This window comes from Zea mays, chromosome 8 (genome assembly GCF_902167145.1).
Source record: "Zea mays cultivar B73 chromosome 8, Zm-B73-REFERENCE-NAM-5.0, whole genome shotgun sequence".
Classification (NCBI taxonomy): Eukaryota; Viridiplantae; Streptophyta; class Magnoliopsida; order Poales; family Poaceae; genus Zea; species Zea mays.
The window spans coordinates 100,282,920-100,304,741 of NC_050103.1; the positions used below are offsets into that span (position 1 = coordinate 100,282,920).

At 44.8% G+C, this 21,822-nt stretch overlaps 1 protein-coding gene across 2 annotated transcripts; it reads left to right on the top strand.

The window, feature by feature from the left end:
- The first annotated feature begins 2,074 nt into the window (after positions 1-2,074).
- On the top strand, positions 2,075-17,662 carry LOC100383012 (putative arginine-tRNA protein transferase family protein). 2 transcript variants are annotated; one of them, XM_008657021.2, is made up of 6 exons: positions 2,075-2,411; positions 3,336-3,374; positions 14,723-14,873; positions 14,971-16,125; positions 16,568-16,895; positions 17,244-17,662. In XM_008657021.2, exons 1-6 carry the CDS (start codon positions 2,285-2,287, stop codon positions 17,358-17,360), a joined length of 1,917 nt encoding a protein of 638 aa, XP_008655243.1. In that variant the 5' UTR covers positions 2,075-2,284; the 3' UTR covers positions 17,361-17,662. The 2 variants fall into 2 exon arrangements, with proteins under 2 accessions (XP_008655243.1, NP_001169162.1); NM_001175691.1 differs by having other exon boundaries at positions 2,193-2,411; positions 17,235-17,612.
- Positions 17,663-21,822: the final 4,160 nt, after the last annotated feature.

Sequence of the window (21,822 nt, forward strand, 5' to 3'; positions counted from 1 at the left end):
CGATGCGGGGAACAAGTAGGCTCGGGCCCAAGCGGCTCATTGGATTTAAGCGCTATCCACAGCTAGAGATGGCCAAACGGGCCGTCCGGCCCGGGCCGGCCCGGGCCCGGTGAAGCCCGGACGAAAACCGGGCCGGGCCTGCTAAGCCCGCGGGCTTTCTATCCAAGGCCGGCCCGCAGCGGGCCTAAACGGGTCGGGCCGGCCCGTTTAGCACGAAAAAACGTGCCGAAAAGCGAGCTAAATGGGCCGGTAAGTACATTTTAGTGTAAAAAAACAGGTTTAACGGGCTTAGAGGTAAACGGGTCGTGCCGGGCTAGCCCGCCGTGCCTAGTTTCCTGTCCAAGCCCGCCCGCTTATTCGTACCGTGCCGGGCTCGGACCGGGCCCAAAAAGCGGGCTTCGTGCCGGGCTCACGGGCCTCGTGCTTATTGGCCATCTATATCCACAGCGCCGACCCGATTTTCCCGCGCAGCACCCGTGGACGTCGAAACCAAATAAGGATAAGATGACAAGATTATGGAAAGATAAGTTCAATTAGTTCACTATTACTTAGAGATACGTCATCATCATACACGCATATAATGCCCCACGGCCGAGTATATAAGGCCCAGGGGTACCCCTTCATTTCCAAGTCACTCATCAACCACCTACGAAGCTCACTAGTTTCCTCCATACTAGAGATTTCCTTTGTAACCTACCACATAAAGATCCACACCAGGAAGTAGGGTGTTACGCATCTTCAAGTGGCCCAAACCTGTAGAAAGATCGCTCGTCATCTCTCGTGCGTCTTGCACGAATTATTGAGTTACAGTCAACAGCACCATCCTACCCAAAAGCACCATGAGGGTCTGTTCCCAAACACCGACAGCAGGAGCAAGGAAAAATAAATAAAATGCTTTTTTTGAAAGAGCGGTAATGCTGGGCAATTTCTCCTGAAACTGATATCAACAATGAGTTTTTTTGCTAAAAATAATCTCAAGTAAGCACCTCTTAACCAAGTTATGATAATTCGGCCTCCAGAATATATCATCTAGTATAATAATTTGTCAGTTTGTTTCTCATCTAAATTATTTAAGTTAGATTATATAATTTGGGTAGATTATAATCTGAAACAAAGAGGCCCTAAATATGAGTATTAAGATAAATGAAATATATACATTAATGTTTACATAAATATCTCAAAACTTCTTAGAGCAAGGCTAATGATTTAGCTAGCTACCTGTCGTAAGCCGTTGATATGCCTTATATAGCTAACTATATAGTCATGACATATAATTAGTTGGCTATTGTGTTGGCCAAAAAAATGTTGACCAATTATTACTAATCCATATGTATTTTAGAATATGTACAACAACTAGCTATTAATGGCTCATAATTAGTAGTGCTCTTCTTCTCTTCTCTTCTCTTCTCTTCTCTCTTTCAACTTGGTAAAAATCTGATATAGCAAACCATTTAGTCCTTGTTTGGAAACACATTTTCTTTGAAAACATTTTTTAATACCATAGTCTAATAATTGCCATATCATAACCATAATTTTGTACAACAATGGTGCCGTAGTTTTTTGATGTTATCAAGTTCCATTCAAAAGTGATTGATTGGCTATCATATAATTAAAATAATTTATTAGGACTGATGTAACTGCAATCTATAAAGAAAAAATAACGTAGAAGATACAACCCCAGCCGAATTAAGATCACATCAAGTTGTTCACATGGAAAAAGTGCGCGCCACATGGGTCCCTTCGCGCCACAGTGAAAATTTTAGTCTAAATCAAAATTTCTCGTACTCTAAAAACACGATGATATTGACAAAATCAATGTTTTATATACTATGATTTTTAAATGGTCTACCAAACAACTATTGGCATACGTACTCTAAAAACACAATGATATTGACAAAATCAATGTTTTATATACTATGATTTTTAAATGGCCTACCAAACAACTATTGGCATACGAAACTTCAAATACCACATCGTTACTAGAAAAGTACCGTCTCTCTCTAAATAGGGCGTCATCTGCTTACATCATCCTAATCCTATTATAGTTGTCCTAAAAATATCCAATTATAATTTTCTGTCAAAAACAATAAAAACAAAAGCAAATGTCGACGAAGATGCAGAGATGCGAGTGGCCGAGACCTATTTCAGCTAGTCCTACGGACCATCCAGATCCAGCACACCCAAACCCAGCAGCTGATTCGCCCGGCCGCATCGCCCGAGCCTTCTAACAGCTGACTCGTCCTCGTCGCTCCGGCGCGGCGACAAGGCACGCAGCCACCGCGCGATGGCCGACGGCGCCAGCAGCAGCGGCGGGGCGCAGAACGGGGGTGAGTCGGTGGTGATTGACTACGGCCGGCGCCGCACTACCTGCGGCTACTGCCGATCCTCCGGGCCCACGAGCATCTCCCACGGTACCGATTTCCGAACCCCCCGTCCGATGAAACTGATTCGCTCTGCTTCGACCTGTATCGGGCCCTCAAGCTTTGTAGCGCGTGGAATCGCCCGTGGGTTCTATTATAGCGTTGAATCGCTTGTTGGCTCTAGCATCTTGACGCGTCACGCAGATGATGTTTGACCGCTGATCACCATGATAACTTGTGAATTTCCTTTTAGATATTGCTGCCAAGGGACAGTGCAAGCGCACAACGGTTTTGTAGTTTGAGCTGGGGAGAGTAGTTATTTTTTCAGCTTATGGCCATAATGAATCATGGTTTTTGAACAAAAAACCATGATGAATCATGGTTGCCAGTTGAGGGGCATGGTTAATCTATGAACCTCTGAACGCTCGTTGTTACTTGTTAGCTGCTGAATCCTGAATGGTTCAAATGCCTCATTTTATTCACTTAGCTTGTAATACTTGAAACAAGCCAGCGACCATCTAGTTTTGTCTCTGAAAATGATCCATGTGGATCATGTAATCCATGTTATCTAGGGTGTTATACACAGTGATGGAGCAAAGCCCCAGGCTGCCTGGGATTTTATCCTAGTCTAAGGCAGTTTAACCGAGAGCAATAGAACCCACTAAAAAAATGTAGAGATGTCTAAGGTTTTCAAAGGATTTAAGACTGCCTAGCACTAGATAAGCCTTTGAGGCATATCCATTTCTGGCTCCACCCTGGTTATAAAGTATATCCAAGTTTTATTTAACAGTCAGTTGTACAAGGTAAAAAATATACTAGATGGGAATTGCTTTGACCTTTAAATTAGATGTTTCATCTATTTGTCGTTTGTTATATTTTTTCTTCTCGTTCTACCTTTCATGTATATACCTGTGTATAGAAGGCTCTGTCACATCATCATTTACCATGCTAGTTTCTGTCCTATCAATCTTGCAGGTATGTGGGCTAACAGTCTGAAAGCTGATGACTATCAAGGTACAAACTTATGACCCTTTCAACTTTTTTACAATGGTTTAAGGTTATATATGTTATAACACAAAAGTGCTGATTCCCGAACTCTTCCTGTATTCAAAACCTAATTAGCAAAACGAGTAAGCGGCCAAATAATATATGTGGAATTGCTGTTCAATTCATTATATAGAAGCATCAAGCATGTAACATTCAAAACATGATATCTTTATAGGGCCATATTGTCCTTGCATTATGGGCACGAAAGAAATGGTGATAGGCAGTATACGATGGCCAAAATATTGCGCAAAGTAATTGCAAGATGCTTTATCTTTATTGTGTTTTCGTGTCATAGATCATCTTGTAATGTGCTCTATGATAAATTCGTGGTTTTGGGGCTGTAATACAGAATTTAGTTCATTACTAATTTTGTTATGGCCCAGAAATACTGCTTTCAAGTTTCATCTACCTCTTATGTCCTAGAGCAAATGTGCTTTTTAATGATATTTGGACAGCCTTGTAAACATTGTTGAGGATTTATGCCTTTGGACAGGGGAATTGACTGTAATGTTTCTGGAACAATAACCTGGAAAGTTAATTTTCTTGGATAAATTTAGGATTCAAAAGCCTCTTCAAAATTTCCCATATCTTGGTGCTGAACACATAACTGGTGGTCAATAGCCACTAGCCAGTTCTCAGTCCAATTCCATTCTCTTTCAATTTTTCTTTAGTTAATTTCTGCAGTCAACCGGCCCCAGTTTCCAACATGTTCTGTTAGCCACAAGGATTTTTCAGTTTCTGTGGTGGGTTTTGGGACCTAGTAGAAGCTCAAGGAGTTTCATGCTAACTCGTTGATTGAAATATGGCTTTCCAACAAGATAGCAAATAAATTTAACTTCAATTGGGGGCTTATGGCTTGCTAGATCCAGGATGTGCATAGATCAAGCCCTTTTATTTTATTGTTATTTTCTTGTTGCATGGTACAGGTTTCGTAAGTGCAACATAGTGTTCACCCAGTGGAAGGCAATTGCCGTTTAATTGTAAATTGTGACTAAGCATCAACTAGTCGTCTCAAGGCAGCTTATTGCACTATTGCCTAGCCAATTTGGCTGTCTCAGTAAGCTTCATGAAAAGTCAATGTATTTTCCTGTTTCCTCCTCATTTCAGCTGGCAGCTAGGTCAAAGCCAGAGGAGGCTGTCTTAGTATATAGAGGTTGTGGTGGTATGGGATGGACATAGTTGTTGTCAGCCTGTTAGAAGCGACTAGTTGTTCAACTAGAAAGGGCTTGGTGGGACTGCTTTTCCTCGAGTTTACTCAAGACGCTCCCCGTCGTCCTGCGCGGTTCATCTCAGGTGGTGCTGCTGTGTCACCAAGACAGCCCTCCCCGAGATAGTCTCGCTTCATGTCAAAGCTCCGGCAGAAGACGTCTGCCATCCTCGCTATCCCTGTGCCTGCCAGGACTCCTATGCGCTTGCCGGCTGCACCCCCTTGCCGCAGCCGTAGGATCGCTGGATTCAAGCCTGAGCGGTCTTTTCTCAAGGAATCGACGAGGGTCCGCAAGAGGGTGATGAGATCGTTGGATATTAATGGTGATAATGAAGGTTTAGACCGACAGGCTCTTGATGATTATGCTCAACTGTTTAATCAACCACTTTCAGAGTCTCACATTCAAGCCTTAGTAGCGCTGTTTGGGTGGGCTCCATCTGAGGATGTGTGCCTCCAGACTGATCTGGTTTAGGGTTTTTGGCTCTCCGGGTCACTGAAATTGTTGGTTATAATGAATCCTTCCAATTTATTGTGTTGGAATGTGTGGGGTCTAAATTCTAGGGCTCGGCAGGATGCAGTCCGCAATCTAGTTGATTCCTCGCGAGCTGATATCGTGTGTTTACAAGAAACAAAAATGGCTGATCTGTCTCGAGGGGTTATTCTCTCTTCGCTAGGCTCTGACTTTGATATGGTTGTCACCCTGCTGGCGGTTGGGAGTGCTGGTGGAGTTCTGATTGCCTGGCGACATCATATTGGTTACTCTGGAGTCCACAGAGTGGATTCCTTCAGCGTCTCTGTCCAGTTTCACTTTTCTGCTGATCACGTTTGGTGGCTCACCTGTGTTTATGGCCTCTAGGCCAATGAAGGCAAACTGTTATTTCTGCAAGAGTTGAGATCAATCAGACATGAGTGTCTGGGGCCATGGATCATCTTGGGAGACTTTAATCTCATTTATAAAGATGAGGATAAGAATAACTCACTGGTTAATAGAGCTATGATGGGTCGTTTCAGGAGGCTAATTCATGATCTTGGACTGAAAGACATTCCACTTTTAGGTCACAAGTACACCTGGACTAATGGTCAAGATGTTCCTACTTTAGTGAGGCTTGATCGGATGTTACACTCACCTGATTGGGAACAGCTCTTCCCGGACTGCCTTCTCCTCAGTTCTTCCTCTGATGGTTCTGATCACTGTCCGTTGCTGCTCGGGCTGCATGATAACAAGAAAGGAAAGATGAGATTTCATTTTGAGGCTTATTGGACAAAAGTTGCAGGTTTCCAAGAGGTAGTGTCAGAGGCTTGGAATTAGGTCCCGCGAGGTAACTGCCCCTTTGAGTCTTTAGCAAAAGCTGGAGTCAAAAGTGCATTGGTCATGTGGAGTTCCAGCTTGGCCTTGCAAGGGAGATTTTGCATCAGTTTGAGATCGCACAGGACATGCGTCCCCTCTCTGTTAGAGAAATCTGGTTGCGTAACCATCTCAAGGGGCACCTTTTGGCCTTGTCATCTCTCAAGCGTACCATTGCGAGGGGCCACTCTCGGATCTCTTGGCTTAAGGAAGGGGATGCAAATTCCGCTATATTTCATGCTCATGCTCGGTACCGTATACAAAGAAACTTCATTGGTAGTCTGGTCGAAGGTGATCTCATTCTCACTAGGCATGAGGAGAAAGAGAAGGTTGTGCATGATTTTTATTTCAGCCTATTGGGATCTGTTCTGTCCAGGGAGCATACAGTCAACCTTGAGGAACTAGATATCCCTCTCTAATATATAAGATGCGCAGTTCTCCTGCGCGTTCGATAAAAAAAGGAACTAGATATCACCTCGCACGATTTGGCTGATTTGGACAGACCTATCCCTATAGATGAAGTGTGGAGAACTATATCCCAGCTGCCGTCAGATATAGCCCCCAGACCTGACGGGTTTTCTGGGCGTTTTTATGCTGGCCATCTCGGCAATTTGGGCAGGAAAATGGATAATTTGCACTTGCTCAACTCTGCTTTCATAACTCTCATCCCTAAAAAGGAGGGCGCGGTTTATGTTAAGGATTACCGTCCAATTAGCCTGGTTCATAGTTTTGCAAGGCTCATCACCAAAGTCCTTGCTAACAGATTGGCAGGAAGGTTACATGAGTTGGTCTCCCTGAATCAAAGTGCTTTCATCAAGGGTCGATCCATTCAAGATAATTTTTTACTAGTTCAACAAACAGCTAGATTTCTTCACCTTCAAAAGCAGGCTCACATTCTCCTAAAAATAGAGATTACAAAAGCTTTTGATTCAGTTTCATGGTCCTTTTTGCTTGAGGTCCTTCAGAAGCTAGACTTTGGCTGATTTGGCGGGTTGTTCTCAGTGATTTGTTGACTTCATCTACAACTCAGATCCTTATTGAATGGGATCCCAGGCAATTCTATCTTTCACAAACGAGGGCTTCGACAAGGGGACCCTCTCTCCCCTATGTTATTCATCCTAGTTATGGATGTTCTCAGTCTGATTTTTGTTAAAGCTTCCGCTGTTGGTCTGCGATAGCCCCTTTCAGCAAGATTGTTACATCACAGAGTTTCCCTTTATGCTGATGATGTGGTTATTTTCCTTCATCCTGCTGCTTCGGATTTGAACCTAGCCCTGGATATTCTAAATCTCTTTGGTGAAGCCTCTGGTTTGAAGACCAACTTGCAAAAGAGTAATGTTTTTCCGATACAATGTGCAGAGGCAGATGCGGCTGTGGTTCAGAACAGTTTGCCATGTGAGCTGAAGGATTTCCCCTGTAAATATCTTGGTGTGCCTCTTTCTCCGTGCAAGCTTACAAGGGATCAAATTCAGCCATTTGTTGATCGGATTGCAGACCGTCTCCCTGGTTGGAAAGCTGACTTGTTATCTCGGGAAGGTAGAAGAATCCTAGTGCAATCTGTTTTGACCTCTATGTTGGTGTATTTGCTAATGGCTGTTGAGTTTCCACCGTGGGCAATCGAAGAGGTTGACAAGATCATGAGGAGGTTTTGTGGAGAGGAAGGAAACATTTCAGCGGTGTCCATTGTAGGCTTGCTTGGCCAAAGTCCTGCCGACCTTGGGAGTTTGGTGGTCTGGGCATTACTGATCTTCAAAGGATGAGCTGAGTGCTTCGTATGAGATAGCTTTGGCTTCAAAATACAGAGCCTAATAAACCTTGGGCTTCACTTCCAATTCAGATCCCCAAGGTGGTGCGGTCCTTCTCTGTTGCTGTTTACAGCGAGGTTGGAAATGGAGCTCATACTCTTTTTTGGACAGATAAATGGCTACATGGACAGTCTATTGCTGACCTTGTACCTCAGCTCTTTGGGATGATTCCCAAGCGAAAGGCCAACAGACGCACGGTTCTTGACGCTTTGTGTGGATATCCAAGGGGCCCTTGCTTTTGCTGCCATCCTGGAATTTCTGCAGCTTTGGGATACTCTTTCTTAGATTGTGTTGGTTCTGGAGGTTGAGGATAGACACATTTGGCGCTTCTCACCCTCTGGTCAGTATTCTGCGAAGTCGGCTTATGAGGGGTTCTTCCAGTTCCAGGGAGGGATCCTCTTTGGATCTTGGGAACGTATTTGGAAATCCTGGGCACCTGGTAATTGTCGCTTCTTCATGTGGTTGGTTGCACTGCAGACTGTCTTGCCCGAAGAGGGCTGCAACATCATCCTAGATGCCTGTTTTGTGACCAGGGGTTTGAGTTCATTGATCATTTGCTTCCAGCCTGTGTTTTCTCCCGGCAATTCTGGTTCCAGCTTCTTCAGAAGGTCAGTCTTCAGACTCTGTGCCTCGAACCTGGAGTTGCTTCCTTTGGTGATTGGTGGCGGCATGCTAGTGAGACAGTATCTGGCCCCTCAAGGCATGGTCTAAATTCTATGATTACTCCGGGAGCAGCTCCCTCTGGAAACATCGCAATAGATGTGTGTTCGATGGAATTTCGCCTAACCTTTCAGGCCTTGTGATCCAAGTCTCAGAGGAGCTGTATCTTTGGAGTTTAGCTGGGGCAAAGGGTGTTTGTCACCTAGTTGTCCGGACTCTGGAGTTGGGTGCTTGATGTTCCTTTTGGTTAGATTTTTGTCTCAGGCGCGTATGTCCTTGTTCTAGAGGATGTATGTGTTGGGGGGTTTTCGGGCCTTCTTTGTACCCGCTTTTTTCTTATATAAATGATATGCAGCTCTTCTGCGTGTTCGACAAAAAAATGAGTAGTCGACTGATCGATTGACTAGGCAAACTAATCGAATCGATGTACCTGATCATTCACTTTTGAGTCAGGCTGATCGGTACTCAGTGCTCGATAAGGGGGTTCGATTCGATCAGGTGATCTGATCGTCCATATCGTCCGACTAGTCGGCGATATGCAGCGATTAGTCGTCTGGTTAGCGATCAGTCACGTTAATTACTCAGGTTCAGAGTTTCAGACTTTAGTTAAGACTTCAGACTTCAGTGGTATGATGATCTCATATAGGTGTTGCCTTCTTGGTCATGGTCTAGTAAGTTGTAGAATTGCAGTTTCATAGTGTCATATAGAATTGTTGCTGGAGATGTACTGCTGTTTTGGACTATTCAAGTATTCATACTGCTGTTTTGGACTATTTAAGTATTCATACTGCTGTTTTGGACTATTTATACTGCTGCCTTGTCTATACTTGTGCTTGTCCTGAGCAAGTCTCTATACTATATAAGTATATATCTATGTATAGTGCTATATATGTCCTGGAAATACATAGGATGACCAGGGGACGATTAGGGTCGATCTGGGGCGACTAATCGCCCTGATCGTCGCCTAATCACGACTAATCGTCTGATCGCCCAGTGGCATCGATCAGACGATCTGAAAACAATGCTTTTGACTTTCTGTTTAATGCTCACATACTGGAGAAGAAAAATGTAATTAGAGATCAATGTTTTAAATCATCTAGTCGATCCTAGACGCCATAGGGGCAATAAGGTCGACTAGTCGACGATTAGGGTGACTAATCGCCCCTAGTCAGCAGTAGTTAGTCATTCACTCGTCCTACTGCTTCTTGCCCTTTGAAACGAGCTCTCTAATGTTTTGAAACTTGTTGGACATCTTTCGCTTGTAGCTAACATACACTAACTTGTTTAACCTTTTATGCTCTAAGCGGTTTCTCTTTTTGGTATGGACCTACATAAAAAAGAAGAAAACACACTAATTGGTGGTCTGGGTAGCAACTTCACAATAAAAAAAGAACAAAAAAGGTGCACATACAAGAGAAAACGAGCTTCAATTGCGCTCGTAGCCAGATGTCGAACAACAAAGGCTCACAATTCTTTTTGCTAAACTTTGGAGCTCGAATGCAAGACCACCATATGATCCCCACCAAATAACTGCATTTAATTAATAATTTGTTTTAGTTCATCAGTCACCACTTAGCGAAAAAATAGAAGAATGAATAATTTAGATGAGTCATGAGTGAGGATAAAACTTACTAGGATTTTTTGATCTCTATCTCTTATTGCTAATGCCTTTGAGAAGCAATCACCTTCGGACCTCTCATAATCATCAGCTTGCTTACTTATCTTACTTTGTTCATCATCATCAATTGTCATCTTCTATAAAACATCATTAAATGTGGACCTTAGCCTCGAAGCCTGTCTCCTATCCTTTTCTCTTATGGGAAAGAACTAGGCTAGATTCAAGAACAAGGCTGCCTCATATAACTTTTGCTCCATTTGGGTATCCCATCTCTTGTCATAGCAATCCATGATCTCCTTAAGTAATTGTGGCTTGTCTTTTGAAGAATCATTGATGGTGCACTTATTAACATCCATGGCTGCCATGATCCCAGGAGCTGGTGGTGTTTCATTCCCATCTGCTATCCTAAGAGCAATAAGAAGTGGTTGTGAAGCTTGTAAGCATTTTTCCAACTTTGTCCAAAACGGAATAGAAAGGACAATGTTTTCAACTTGTTGGCCTTCACTATTGGCAGGCAACTTGTTTTGATGCCACTCATCACTAACAAAAGACTTAGACCCTGCTTGTGCCTTTGCATGCTTACCAATGTGAGAAATGAAGTAGCAGAACGAGTCATGACAGGCCTCACAAGATCTCCACCTATTTTATGTCTCATTGTATCAATAAATCTCCCATGCTTGTAGATAAATCTGGCCACCTTCTTTGTGTGATTGATGCAAGTGTTAAACTCTTTACCTTTCCAATATTATCTAGCATCAAATCCAAGCAATGGCTTGCACACAGTGCCCAAAATAGAGTTGGGATCCTCTCCATTAGAATTCTTCTCGTCGCCTTGAAGTTGGCTCCATTGTCCGTGACAACCTGCACCACATATTCCTTGCTGATCTTGTCAATTTGCTTCTCCAACAAGTCTACTAGCATTTTTTGCATTTGCTACCTCACTAGAAGCATCCAACGATCCAATGAAAAAGGACCCTGTTGGACTGTTGGCAAGAAAATTGATGAGATCCCTGGATGAATCAGTTTGTTGGGTTATGGCTGGTGCTAAGGGCCTTGGATCCCTGGATCTCGCTAGGTCTTTGAATGTGGTTGGGTCCTTAGACATCTAGACCCTTGGTCTTGTTCTGTTTTTTTGTGTTGTTTTTCTTTTCCTTTTTGTTCTTTTGGCAGGATCTCTGCCTTGTAAAACCCTTTGGGTTTGTCTCCTTTCCCCTTTAATATAGGGTAACCCTTTAATATAAAGATGCACAGTTCTCCTGCGTGTTCGATAAAAAAAAAGAAAATTGATGAGATGACAGTGGTTCGTGTCTGTCCACCCATCAAACATGAGTATGCAACCGTACTCATTCCAAGCATCCTCTTGCTTCTTCCTAAGTTCCGTTGTCCTGTTAACAGCCCTATCAAGCAATGGACCCCTAACCTCATGGTATGAAGGTGACCGGTATCTAGGACCATATTGTTCAATAGACTCAAGCAAAATTTCCCAATTTCCAAAGTTAACCACATTTAATGAGATACCATTCTCATACAAGAAATCAGCTACATGGTCATCAACAATTTGTTTGGCCTCTTATCTTTCTTTGTTAGATGCTCAAGAGTAGGTTGAGGTCTTGGATTTATGCCTTTCTGCAACTACTTCCGGTGTCTTGCAGAGCATGTCACTTATTGACTTCGTGTGCTTCTGTGTTTGTGGTTTCACAAGAGCAGAAACCATAAAGGAACTATTAGCAGCATGAGCAATTTTCTTCCTTGCTTGCTTTCCTTTTGCCCAGAACTTAGTGCTGGGTTTGCCTCTTGTGCATCTTCTTGCTGCCCTTACTCCTCTTCTTCACCTTCCTCTTCATTTTCCAATTGTATCTTCGTCAAGTAGGCTGCTATCTCTTTCTTAACTACCTCAGGTGCTTTTGGGCACTTTTCCACATCACCAAAACCCCCAGCAATGTGTTGTTTGAACCTTTTGATTCCTGCAGGGGCAATCTTCTTGCAAAAATGCATTGAATGGCTAGAATCCAAACTTCCATCCTAGGTCTGAAGATTGAGCCTTTCTCTTAGGATTCTTAGCCATATCTGCCATTTCCGTCGGCAGTGTAGCTATGGTCTTCTCTGCTATGGAAGACTCATCTGCAAGATTAGATGAAGTCATGGCATTAGCTATGCCACCACTACAAGGCTCAAGAATCAATACTTGTACCACATCATGCTGTTGTCGTTGATCCACATCATGCAACATCATGAGGGCCAATTGGCCAAGCACTAATAGTAATAAATGCTAGACTGCTAGACAATTAGAGGCTAGAGCAGCAGGCTAGAAACACTGCTGCAGGTCAACATTCAAGTGAATCAACACAACGTTGCTTATCCCAAAGAGAGAACAGAGCAGATTAGCAGAGGCGTACCATCTGACGAGGAACTCATCTCTAGGGCTCTAGGCGTCGTCGGTTGCGGGCTGGGGCCCGGCGGCAGTCCCTGGCGACGACATTCTAGGCGATAGTCCCTGACGGCGATGATCTGAAGACGGTGGTCCAGGCGGTGCGACGGTTTGGCAGCTGGCGGTGCGGAGACAAGATGAAAGAGGAAAGAGGCACTCATGTATCGATGAGAATGAGAGAAGAGAGATAAGAGAAGAGTATTCTGAACCCTAGTGGGCCAAAAATTCTCAAGAGACGGCCTCAAAGCCCATGTTATTACCATCATCCATTCATCAACCCATCTGATTGTGGGCTAGTTGGCAGATCACCTAGTCAGACGACTAGTCATGACTAGTCGGCGACTAGTTTTCTAGTCCACCTGATCGTGTCGAGCCACTTTATCTAGCCCATACGATCGATCAACGCGACTAATCATGATTAGTTAGACGACTTGAGAGCGGGCTAGGAGCGGTGTGTCATGCCATTGTGCTCCCTGGCGATCTGACACAGCTCGTGGGAGATGATGCCCGAGACTTATTTGATGACGATGTTGTTCATTGATCCCAACATGATTTGGTGTACGACCAAGTGTCTGACATGATGTGACCGAAGAGGACGTACCGATTGAGAGCAAGCAAAACCTGATCATGCTAGCAGGTGCAATTGTCGGACGAGGATGACCATCACCAACGATTGGATGTCAGGAACGACTGTCTAGACATGGAGGATGGCGGCAGTGGCAGCCTTGTAGTCTACAACGGGGTCGTCCAGTGATGGGGGCTGACAATCGTGGGGGGATGTACTCTGCCAGATGGCGACAACCTTCTGCTTGAGGGCAGCGACGGTGGCCTTCTCTTGCTTAAGGGTGGCTGTTTGGACACAAGCGCATGTGTTGGCAGGCTCCTTTCACGCAGCCTGAGCCACATCGAGCATGGCATTGGTCTTCTTACGGAAGGCCACAACCTCATCGTGGGCTCCAAGGTTTTAAAGTCGGCTAGTCGACTCTAGTCGCCTGAGCATCGATAAGATGACTAATCATGATTAGTCGTCGAGTACAGACTTTGAAAGTCTGAACTGTGAACTCAGAAGTCTGAACTCTGAAGTTCTGATTTTTGAAGTTTAGAATAGACTCCGAAGTCTGAACTGATTCACTCTGAAGAAGTCTGATGGAGGAGGTGGAGTGGATCAGTGCAGGACAGTCGCGCGCTAGAGTGGACTACGATGGAGGCCTGGAGCAGAGGGGGCGCAGTCGGAGCAGAGGGGGCGCAGTCGGAGCAGAGGGCCGCTGGAGCCGAGGGGACACAGCCGCGCGCTGGAGAAGGGACGACGACTACTGTGCGGCTACTGTGGTACAGGTAGGGAAACACATGTTTTCTACTTTCTGCAGAGATGGTGGGCCGGCCGCTGTCCCATAGAACAGAGGACGAATTACTAGCCCAAAACAGGCATAAGCTAGTTGGACATAACCCCTAATCGGGCGACTAATCGCGATTAGTCAGTGACTAGGACAACTAATTGCTTCCTAGTCACCCTAGTCGAGTCGAAGCCCCTAATCATGCTTACTTCAGCGATAAGGCCGACTAATCACGATTAGTCGGATGACTTTTAAACCTTGGTGGGCTCTCTCCTTGTCAGTCGATGAGGTCCCTGCCATGGGTGTATGAGGGAGAGGAGATGCTTGTGCGTTGCTGCGGTGACGCGACACAAGGGGAGAGGAGATGACAACGTCCCTATTGGGACGTCTGCCCTAGAGAGGCGGCGGCTCTAGAGGGGTGGTGTCCACGGGAGGAGCATAAGCGATATTAGGCACATGATACCATGTTAGAGGAGGTATTGCCACACAATTAGATTGTATTGCATTGAGCCCCATAGGCTGATTATATAGTGCACAGAACTAACACCCTACGTTAGTAGGCAATGCGGTATTAATTCATATCTACATATATGCAGCGCTGAGTGAGCCCTGCCCAACTACAGTTATAAGACCCAGTAGGTCTGTACGACTAATTCTAACAGGAACAGTGAAAATCTGCATCCTGAAAAATAAGTTCATTGAGAACAAGAATGTGTGCACTTCTGAAATACAAATTGAACTAGAGGTTAATAGAAAGAGGGAGTTTAAGTGAAGTGGAATAAGACAACTTGGTGCTGTAGTATACTAACTACGTCAGGTTCCAAGCCATAATATTTGCTATTCGATTTTTCCCCAGTGAATAAATATCACTTTAGAATAGATGGCATGAACTTGTGGTCGTAATTGCAAATTTTACAGCTCTTCTTGATCGTGGTTGGAGGAGATCTGGTTGTTTTCTTTACAAACCTGAGATGGAACGGACATGCTGCCCCTCATATACGATACGCTTGAAGGCAAATGATTTCATTTGTTCCAAAGAGCAAGCTCGGGTACTTAAAAAGATACAAAGGTAATTAAGTTCATTTTGATCCATATGCCCTGCTAAGTTTATAATAGACTCCTTAAAATGTCCTATGTTGCATTTTTTTCAACCCATCTATGTGCAGGTTCCTTGATGGCGAGCTCGATCCACAGATTGGAAGCCCTCAGTGTAAGGCAAGTCCAACAAAGCGCTCACTGGGTGAACCTCTGAATTCACCAACCTCGAAAGTATCAAAGGTATCAGCGGAAGAGTTTCAAAAAGGCACAAGTCCAAATATATTGAAAGAAGATGACATCATTTGTTGCCTGGCAAACAAAATCAATGAGGCCACAGCTACATGCTTCCGAGGTGGGGTATTTGGTTCTGTTCAACTCCCCAAAGCTGTTGTGAAGACCGTTAAACCTCAAGTCAAAAGGAAAGTTGGAGAAGCAGTGCAAGAAAAGAAAGTAGGAGAAGCAGTGCAAGCTTTGGTTTATACGTGTAATATAAGTTTCCAAATAGTGGCAGCAGTTAGACGGGCATTGCCTAAAGAAAATGGTGCTACTCAAACTGAAGTACCAGCAGATCTTTCTCCAAATTCTGTTGCAGAAAAGCTATCCGTGGCAATGGAACGTCTTGGAGAACTAGCTGGTTTTGAAGTAAAAGCTTGTAATGGGCATCTAAATTTCTATTTGGCCTCCAATCAGGCAATGCAGAACCATACCAGCGTTGTTGTACCTGTGCAAGCTTCAGACAAATCTAGTGGTTCAAAGCCAAGCTCTGTGAACCAAACTAATGCAAAATATCCTCTGAAAAGGAAAAACCTGGAGATTAGGTTGAGCACATCTCATTTTGATCCTGAGGAGTTTGCTCTGTACCGAAGGTATCAGACAAAGGTGCATAAGGAGAAGGCAGTTACAGAAAGCTCATACAAGAGATTTCTAGTAGATACACCAATCCTGTTTGTCCCCCCAAAGACTGGTGATAATACAGTTCCACCGTGTGGGTTTGGGTCTTTTCATCAGCAGTACAGGATTGATGGAAAACTTGTGGCTGTTGGTGTAGTTGATATCCTTCCTAAATGTTTGTCAAGCAAGTACTTGTTCTGGGATCCTGACCTTCCTTTCTTATCTCTTGGAAAGTATACTGCTCTGAAGGAGATAGATTGGGTCAAGACGACACAGGAGCACTGTCCCAGCCTTCAGTACTACTATCTCGGTTATTATATACATTCTTGCAATAAGATGAGATACAAAGCTGCATATCGACCATCAGAACTTCTATGTCCACTCCGTTATGAGTAATTGTTTTGCCCTGCCACTATATATTTCATAATAGATAACTTGTATAATGTGATCGACTGAACATAAGAATAGTCAAACTTTACATGTTGAAGTTAAAAAAGGAACACTAAGTTATGTCCTGGTATGTTCACTAATGTGGTTGAAATGGATTTTTTTGGTGTCTTTATTTTAATAAGGTTATTGTTTGTTGTTCTAGAGTAGTAGTAATTTGTAGGAGACCTCTGCTGTCACTGCATTCAGATAATGGATTAGTGAAACGTTGAAAGCTTACTTTCATCTGGGTAACCTGAAGCTTTACTATTGAAATTATTGTTTAGCTATTTTATGTTTCTATACCCAACTGCTCAAGTCACAGACTTTCATGCAAAACTTAATGCTGTTTAATAGTTAAATTTCATGCTTCTTTCATTCTTTAACTTGCAGTTCTCAACATTGCAGGTGGGTTCGCTATGATTTAGCCAAGCCTCTACTGGATGCCAGTCAATACTCCGTTCTATCTGATTATGCTACAATGCAAGGTGAAGTGCCCCAGCCTCAGATTTGTGGTCCCTCTGATGACTCTTCAGCAAAAGTTGACCACCATGAGTCTCCCAGCGATGAGGATGAGGACGACGACGATGAAGATTTCGACAACTATGAATCAGATATGATGGTCGATGAAGAGACAATTCATTCAGAAAAACCCGATACAGCTGAAGGCAGTTCCGAGATAAATGACATAAACAACATCACCCTGGACCTGAAAGGCTCGAGGGTTAAATTTAAGGTACATACACAAAATCTGACCTCAAATCGGAAAGATGATGATGGTCCTATGCGATCTGTGCGCAGAAATAAGGGCACATCGTCAGGGGGAACTAAAATTGCTTTTGTAGTATTTATCAGGAAATTTGCTAGCTTTTTCTGTCATTAAACATCCATTTCTCCATTAGCCTGTTCTAAAAAGCATGTATAAAAGATTAGTATTTTTTTGGGTAACAAGTTTAACAATTATCTGGACCACGTAATTTGTAAAACCATGTAATCTGTGAGTAGAAAATTGTAATTCTATTATCTGGCTCTGATTTCTGTATGATATATGTTTAGTTAACTCTCTCCCTTTCAGGGCCTTCAGCAAGTTTTTGGGCCAATCGAGAGGCGACACCTCAATGCGCTAGAAAGGCAACTGAGCAGATACGTCAAGGTTGTTGGGAAGGAGCTGTCTGATCGAATGGTGTATTGTCTTTCTTGATATGCAGCCGGTCCCGAGATCTCAATTCTACTGTGAAAGGTGCACATGAGAGTTAAACTAGTTTCATTCAGAAAGAAAGGTCATATTGCTGCGTGTTTCTGCATGGTTTTCGTTGTAAAGGTACGAGAGCTGAGGCTGACATAGAACATTCTCCGGTCGATTTTGTATGTGTATTTTGGCACTAAAGTCTTCATGGATGGCTTATACTGAAGAGAAGTGGCGATTCGGTACGCCTAATTGTGCTTATAGGGCAATTGAACCGGCACAGTAATAAAGTTGCAGCGAATGGGCTTCTGTCGAAACAGCAGTCTTTACGTGCACAGCGACCGCTCGTGACTACACAAATTCTCGTCGTACGTCCACTGCAAAAGGCCGCAGCGCACCGGCGCTCAGTAGGGGGCTGCATCTTGTCTCACCTGCCGACCTGCGTGGTCATGAAGTGGCGCAGAGGCATCCCAAGCTGCCGCCGCTTTGCGCCAGAGTCCCACCACGGCACGTACCATCACGCCTTGTATACTCGTCACTTTTGAGGTGGCCCGTCCGCTCGTCGTAGCCCGGTTTCGGAACGTCTCGTATCACGTAGTACTCCGTTTCTTTTTTTTTTATTTATAACGTTTTAGTATAAAAATGAATTATATGCCAACGGAGTACCTTATTTGCCGCAGGAGGAGGCGACCACATGAATGGTTTCTTTGGGAGGAAAATAACAACAATTTTTTTTACTACGAGTACAGTGTCCGTACTGCTTCTGTGCACCGATGTACTCTCTCCGTCGTCCTAAAAAAATATACCTGCCGTTTTTTCTGAGCTTTAAGGAATTTTAAGTTTAACTAAGTTTATAAAAATGATACTAACAACTACTCCCTCCGTTCTTTTTTATTTGTCGCGATTTAGTTTAAAAATGAATTAGTCAACGATAAATATTCGAGAATGAAGATAGTACAATTTAAATTAGTTTAAATGTAGAGTTAAATTCTTTTTTGGTTGGGTGGAGAAATTATGAACTACTCCTCTCCAAAAAAGAATAAGCATATTTGATTAGATGAAAAAACAAATTTACTACTTCCGACTGATAAAATACATGTTTAGGCATAAAACTTAATAGGTTTCTATTCCATATTTTACAAAGTATTCTAAGAGAAAATAAAGATTTGACTTTGTTTTGTTTGACTCTTTCTTAGATAAATATGCTTGACACTCCTGTACGAACTCAAGAGTTAAATCCCGTTCAAAATTCATGGTGTAAAATTTAATTGGTTGCTAAATTCTAGACCTTTTTAGTACATAAAAAAATTTAACTTGTAGGGTAAGATAGCTTAAGACATTTTTCTTTGGATAGAAGAGAACCTCCCCACAATATCGTTGTAGTACGATACAGTTGCCGAATGTATCCAAAAGAGAAAAAACAAATAGAGCGGGGTGTAGGTTGGATGTGCGATAAAACTATATATAGTCGAGTGCCTGCATGAGGGCGTTTTAGAGATGTTTGAGCCACAGAGACTACTATGTGTGTTGGATTGGTCAACATAAAGGTGAGAAGATTACAAGCTCAAGTATCAACTTAATGACATAACCTTCTAGCTCTCTCTCTCCCTATTTGATTTTGCTGACAATTCTATCTTGATGGTCTCTAGTTCACCTATTTGACTTCCCTTAGATGTACAATACTTTGAAATCAGATGAGATGATCCAGAATATGTTGAATAAAAAAATCCTTTTTATGCTGTTCCACTCCTCTCTTTTATAGACCAAGTGAAGAGAGGATTACATATCGGTTGGACTATGGGTCCTAGTCAGCTATGGCCCAATAACCCCAATCTTATTGTCATCGTGGAGTCGTACACAGTTCCATACCTCTAGTTGTACCTTAGTGTCAAGGATGTCCTACTATAGTGGTAGACGTACCTATCACAAAGGCAAGTATGACCCGTTGTATCGACGACCACCAAAGTCCATGTTGTCAAACACAACATAGTTGGTTATTTGTTTGACAATCTATACTTCACAATACTTTCTAGTACACTAGCATGTTTAAGCTTGGCTACAGGGTCAATGTCACATATCGAATAACATCTTTGAGTATAACTACTATCTATATCATGGCAATAGTGTGCACCCGAGAAAACATCCCGGTCGATCACCCATCCCAATTTGCTCCAAGCCAAACACACTTAACTTGAAGGTTCTTTCGAGATAGGCTTCCGAAAAAGAAGATGCACCTTGTTGGTATGGATACTCTATTAATTCTATTAAGCCTTGGGCTAGAAAATCAACATCCCAGGGGCCAGGATATCACAATCCACCCCCTTAGAAGACCGGCGTCCTTGTCGGTCAACCCCAATCCAGGAATCTCCCATCTTGGTCATGTCTGTATGTCTAGTGCCGTCATATGCCATACCATGTGACCACTCTGGGCCCACATGCGCCATGTGCCATATACCCAAACCCCTAGCCCACACACGCTTGTGAAACCGCGAGGGTCGATTCTGATACCACTTGTAACACCCCGTTCAATCCCTGGACCAGTGGTACTTACTCCTGGCTGCTCTATAGGATCATATATTATCCCCACAGACCAACACGAGTCTTTTGTGTGCACTTTGTCCTCACTCATACACACCCGAGAAAACATCCCAGTCGGTCACCCATCCCAAATTGCTCCAAGCCAAGCACGCTTAACTTGGAGATTCTTTCGAGATAGACTTCTGAAAAAGAAGATGCACCTTGTTGGTATGGATACTCTATTAATTCTATTAAGCCTTAGGCCAGGAAATCACCATCCCAGGGGCTAGGATATCACAGGCTACGAGAACGTCGTTGAGATAGAACGACCTAGAGAGAACCAAGGCACCTACTGAGGTGATCGACACGTGGAATCGTTTCCAACAACGATCGAGGAGAGTTGGGAGGAATGTAGGGGATGGGAGCGAGAGAGCGTGCCTACAGTGGGAGTGGTGTGGTAGGAAGCATCGGAGTCAACTACCTAGTCAGAGGAGGGTGGGGCCATCGCCATGGTGCTAAAAGCGACGACGAGGGAGGCGGGGTCCCATCCTCTAGCCAGCAGGGACCACATAATCGAGGTGGGGGTCCTCAGGGGCAGGAGCTAGGGTGGAGCCGAAGCCGTCGATGGCACGCCTTATGAGGGCGGCGCAGGCACGCCATAGGGAGGTGCTATCAGTAGGGCCGGCACCGGAGGACGGGAGGCACTCGGGGACTGGCCCGGCCACATGGAGATGGTCCCGGTCCAGGGGTTGTAGAATGACGACCATGCCTGGCTGCCACCTCGGCTGGAGGGACCACCCCGGGTGGAGCCGCCACCCCCGCGGTTGCCCTTGCGGGAGAGACGAGGGGTCACGGGGACGGCAAGAGGAGGGCAAGCAGCAGCCCGGTTGATGGAGGGTGAGGGGCTTGCCCCCCCCCAAAGACGCCTGACCATCGGGAGGAGCGTTGTAGAGGGCCGAGGCCAAAGCGGGTGTCTCAATCACCATGGTGAGCTCCTCAAGGAGAAGCTTGTTCCGCACGACATGAAAGTCAGGAAAGGGCACAATCCTCTTGATGGGAGTCTTCAGGTGGTCGTAGCGAGGGCTGAGGCCACACAAAGGTTCAGCACCAAGGTACGGTTGGCGACCAGCTCGCCGAGGTCACGGAGGGAGTCCGCCATGCCCTTCATCTGCCGATAGTACTCCCTCATGGGGAGATCCCCCTGAGAGAACTGTTGAAACTAAGCATCGAGATGGAGTGCCTGAGCATCCCTGTTCTCGAGGAACTTTTCCTCGAGAGCGAGCCACGCCTGTCGAGCAGTGTCTGCCTGGTCACGGATGATGTCTTGTAGCTCAACGGTGATGGTGTCGTGGAGCTACGAGAGGACTGTCCATCAGGAACCATGATGGAGACGACGGGGCGACGAGGTTGTCGAGGACGTGGTCGGCGAGAGCTTACCACCGAAGCATGAGAAGGACCTAACTCGACCAACGAGGGTAGTGGGAGGACGCCGGGTCCAACACAATGGACACGAGGGATCGGATGTTGTGCAGTCCGGCGGCCTAGGCGTGGAGAGCAGGGATGTGGTCGGCGTCGAGTCCAGAGCCGAGGGGGGCCTCACGTGTGAGCGGAGGAACCTCATGATCGATCGGAGGATGGCCAAGGATGAGGTGCTGCGCGGTGGCCATTTGGGCGGTCAGGGCTACGCCCATGGCATGCTCATGCTCCAGGGCGAGGGACGTGGCGTGCTGGCGCTCCTGCGAGGCAGCCACGACGGCCTGGATGGTGGCGATAGCAGCGACCAGCGAGGAGTCGGTGGTGGGCGTCATGGAGGACATGACGATGTCGGTCCAGGTGGGTGCAGCGAGGGAAAGCGCGACGAGGAGCCTCAGCGTTGTTGCTGGGATGGTCGTAGGAGGTGCGTCGGGGAGGGGCCTGAGGCCGGCGATGTAGGAGGCCCCGCCAACAACGAGCTCGCTAT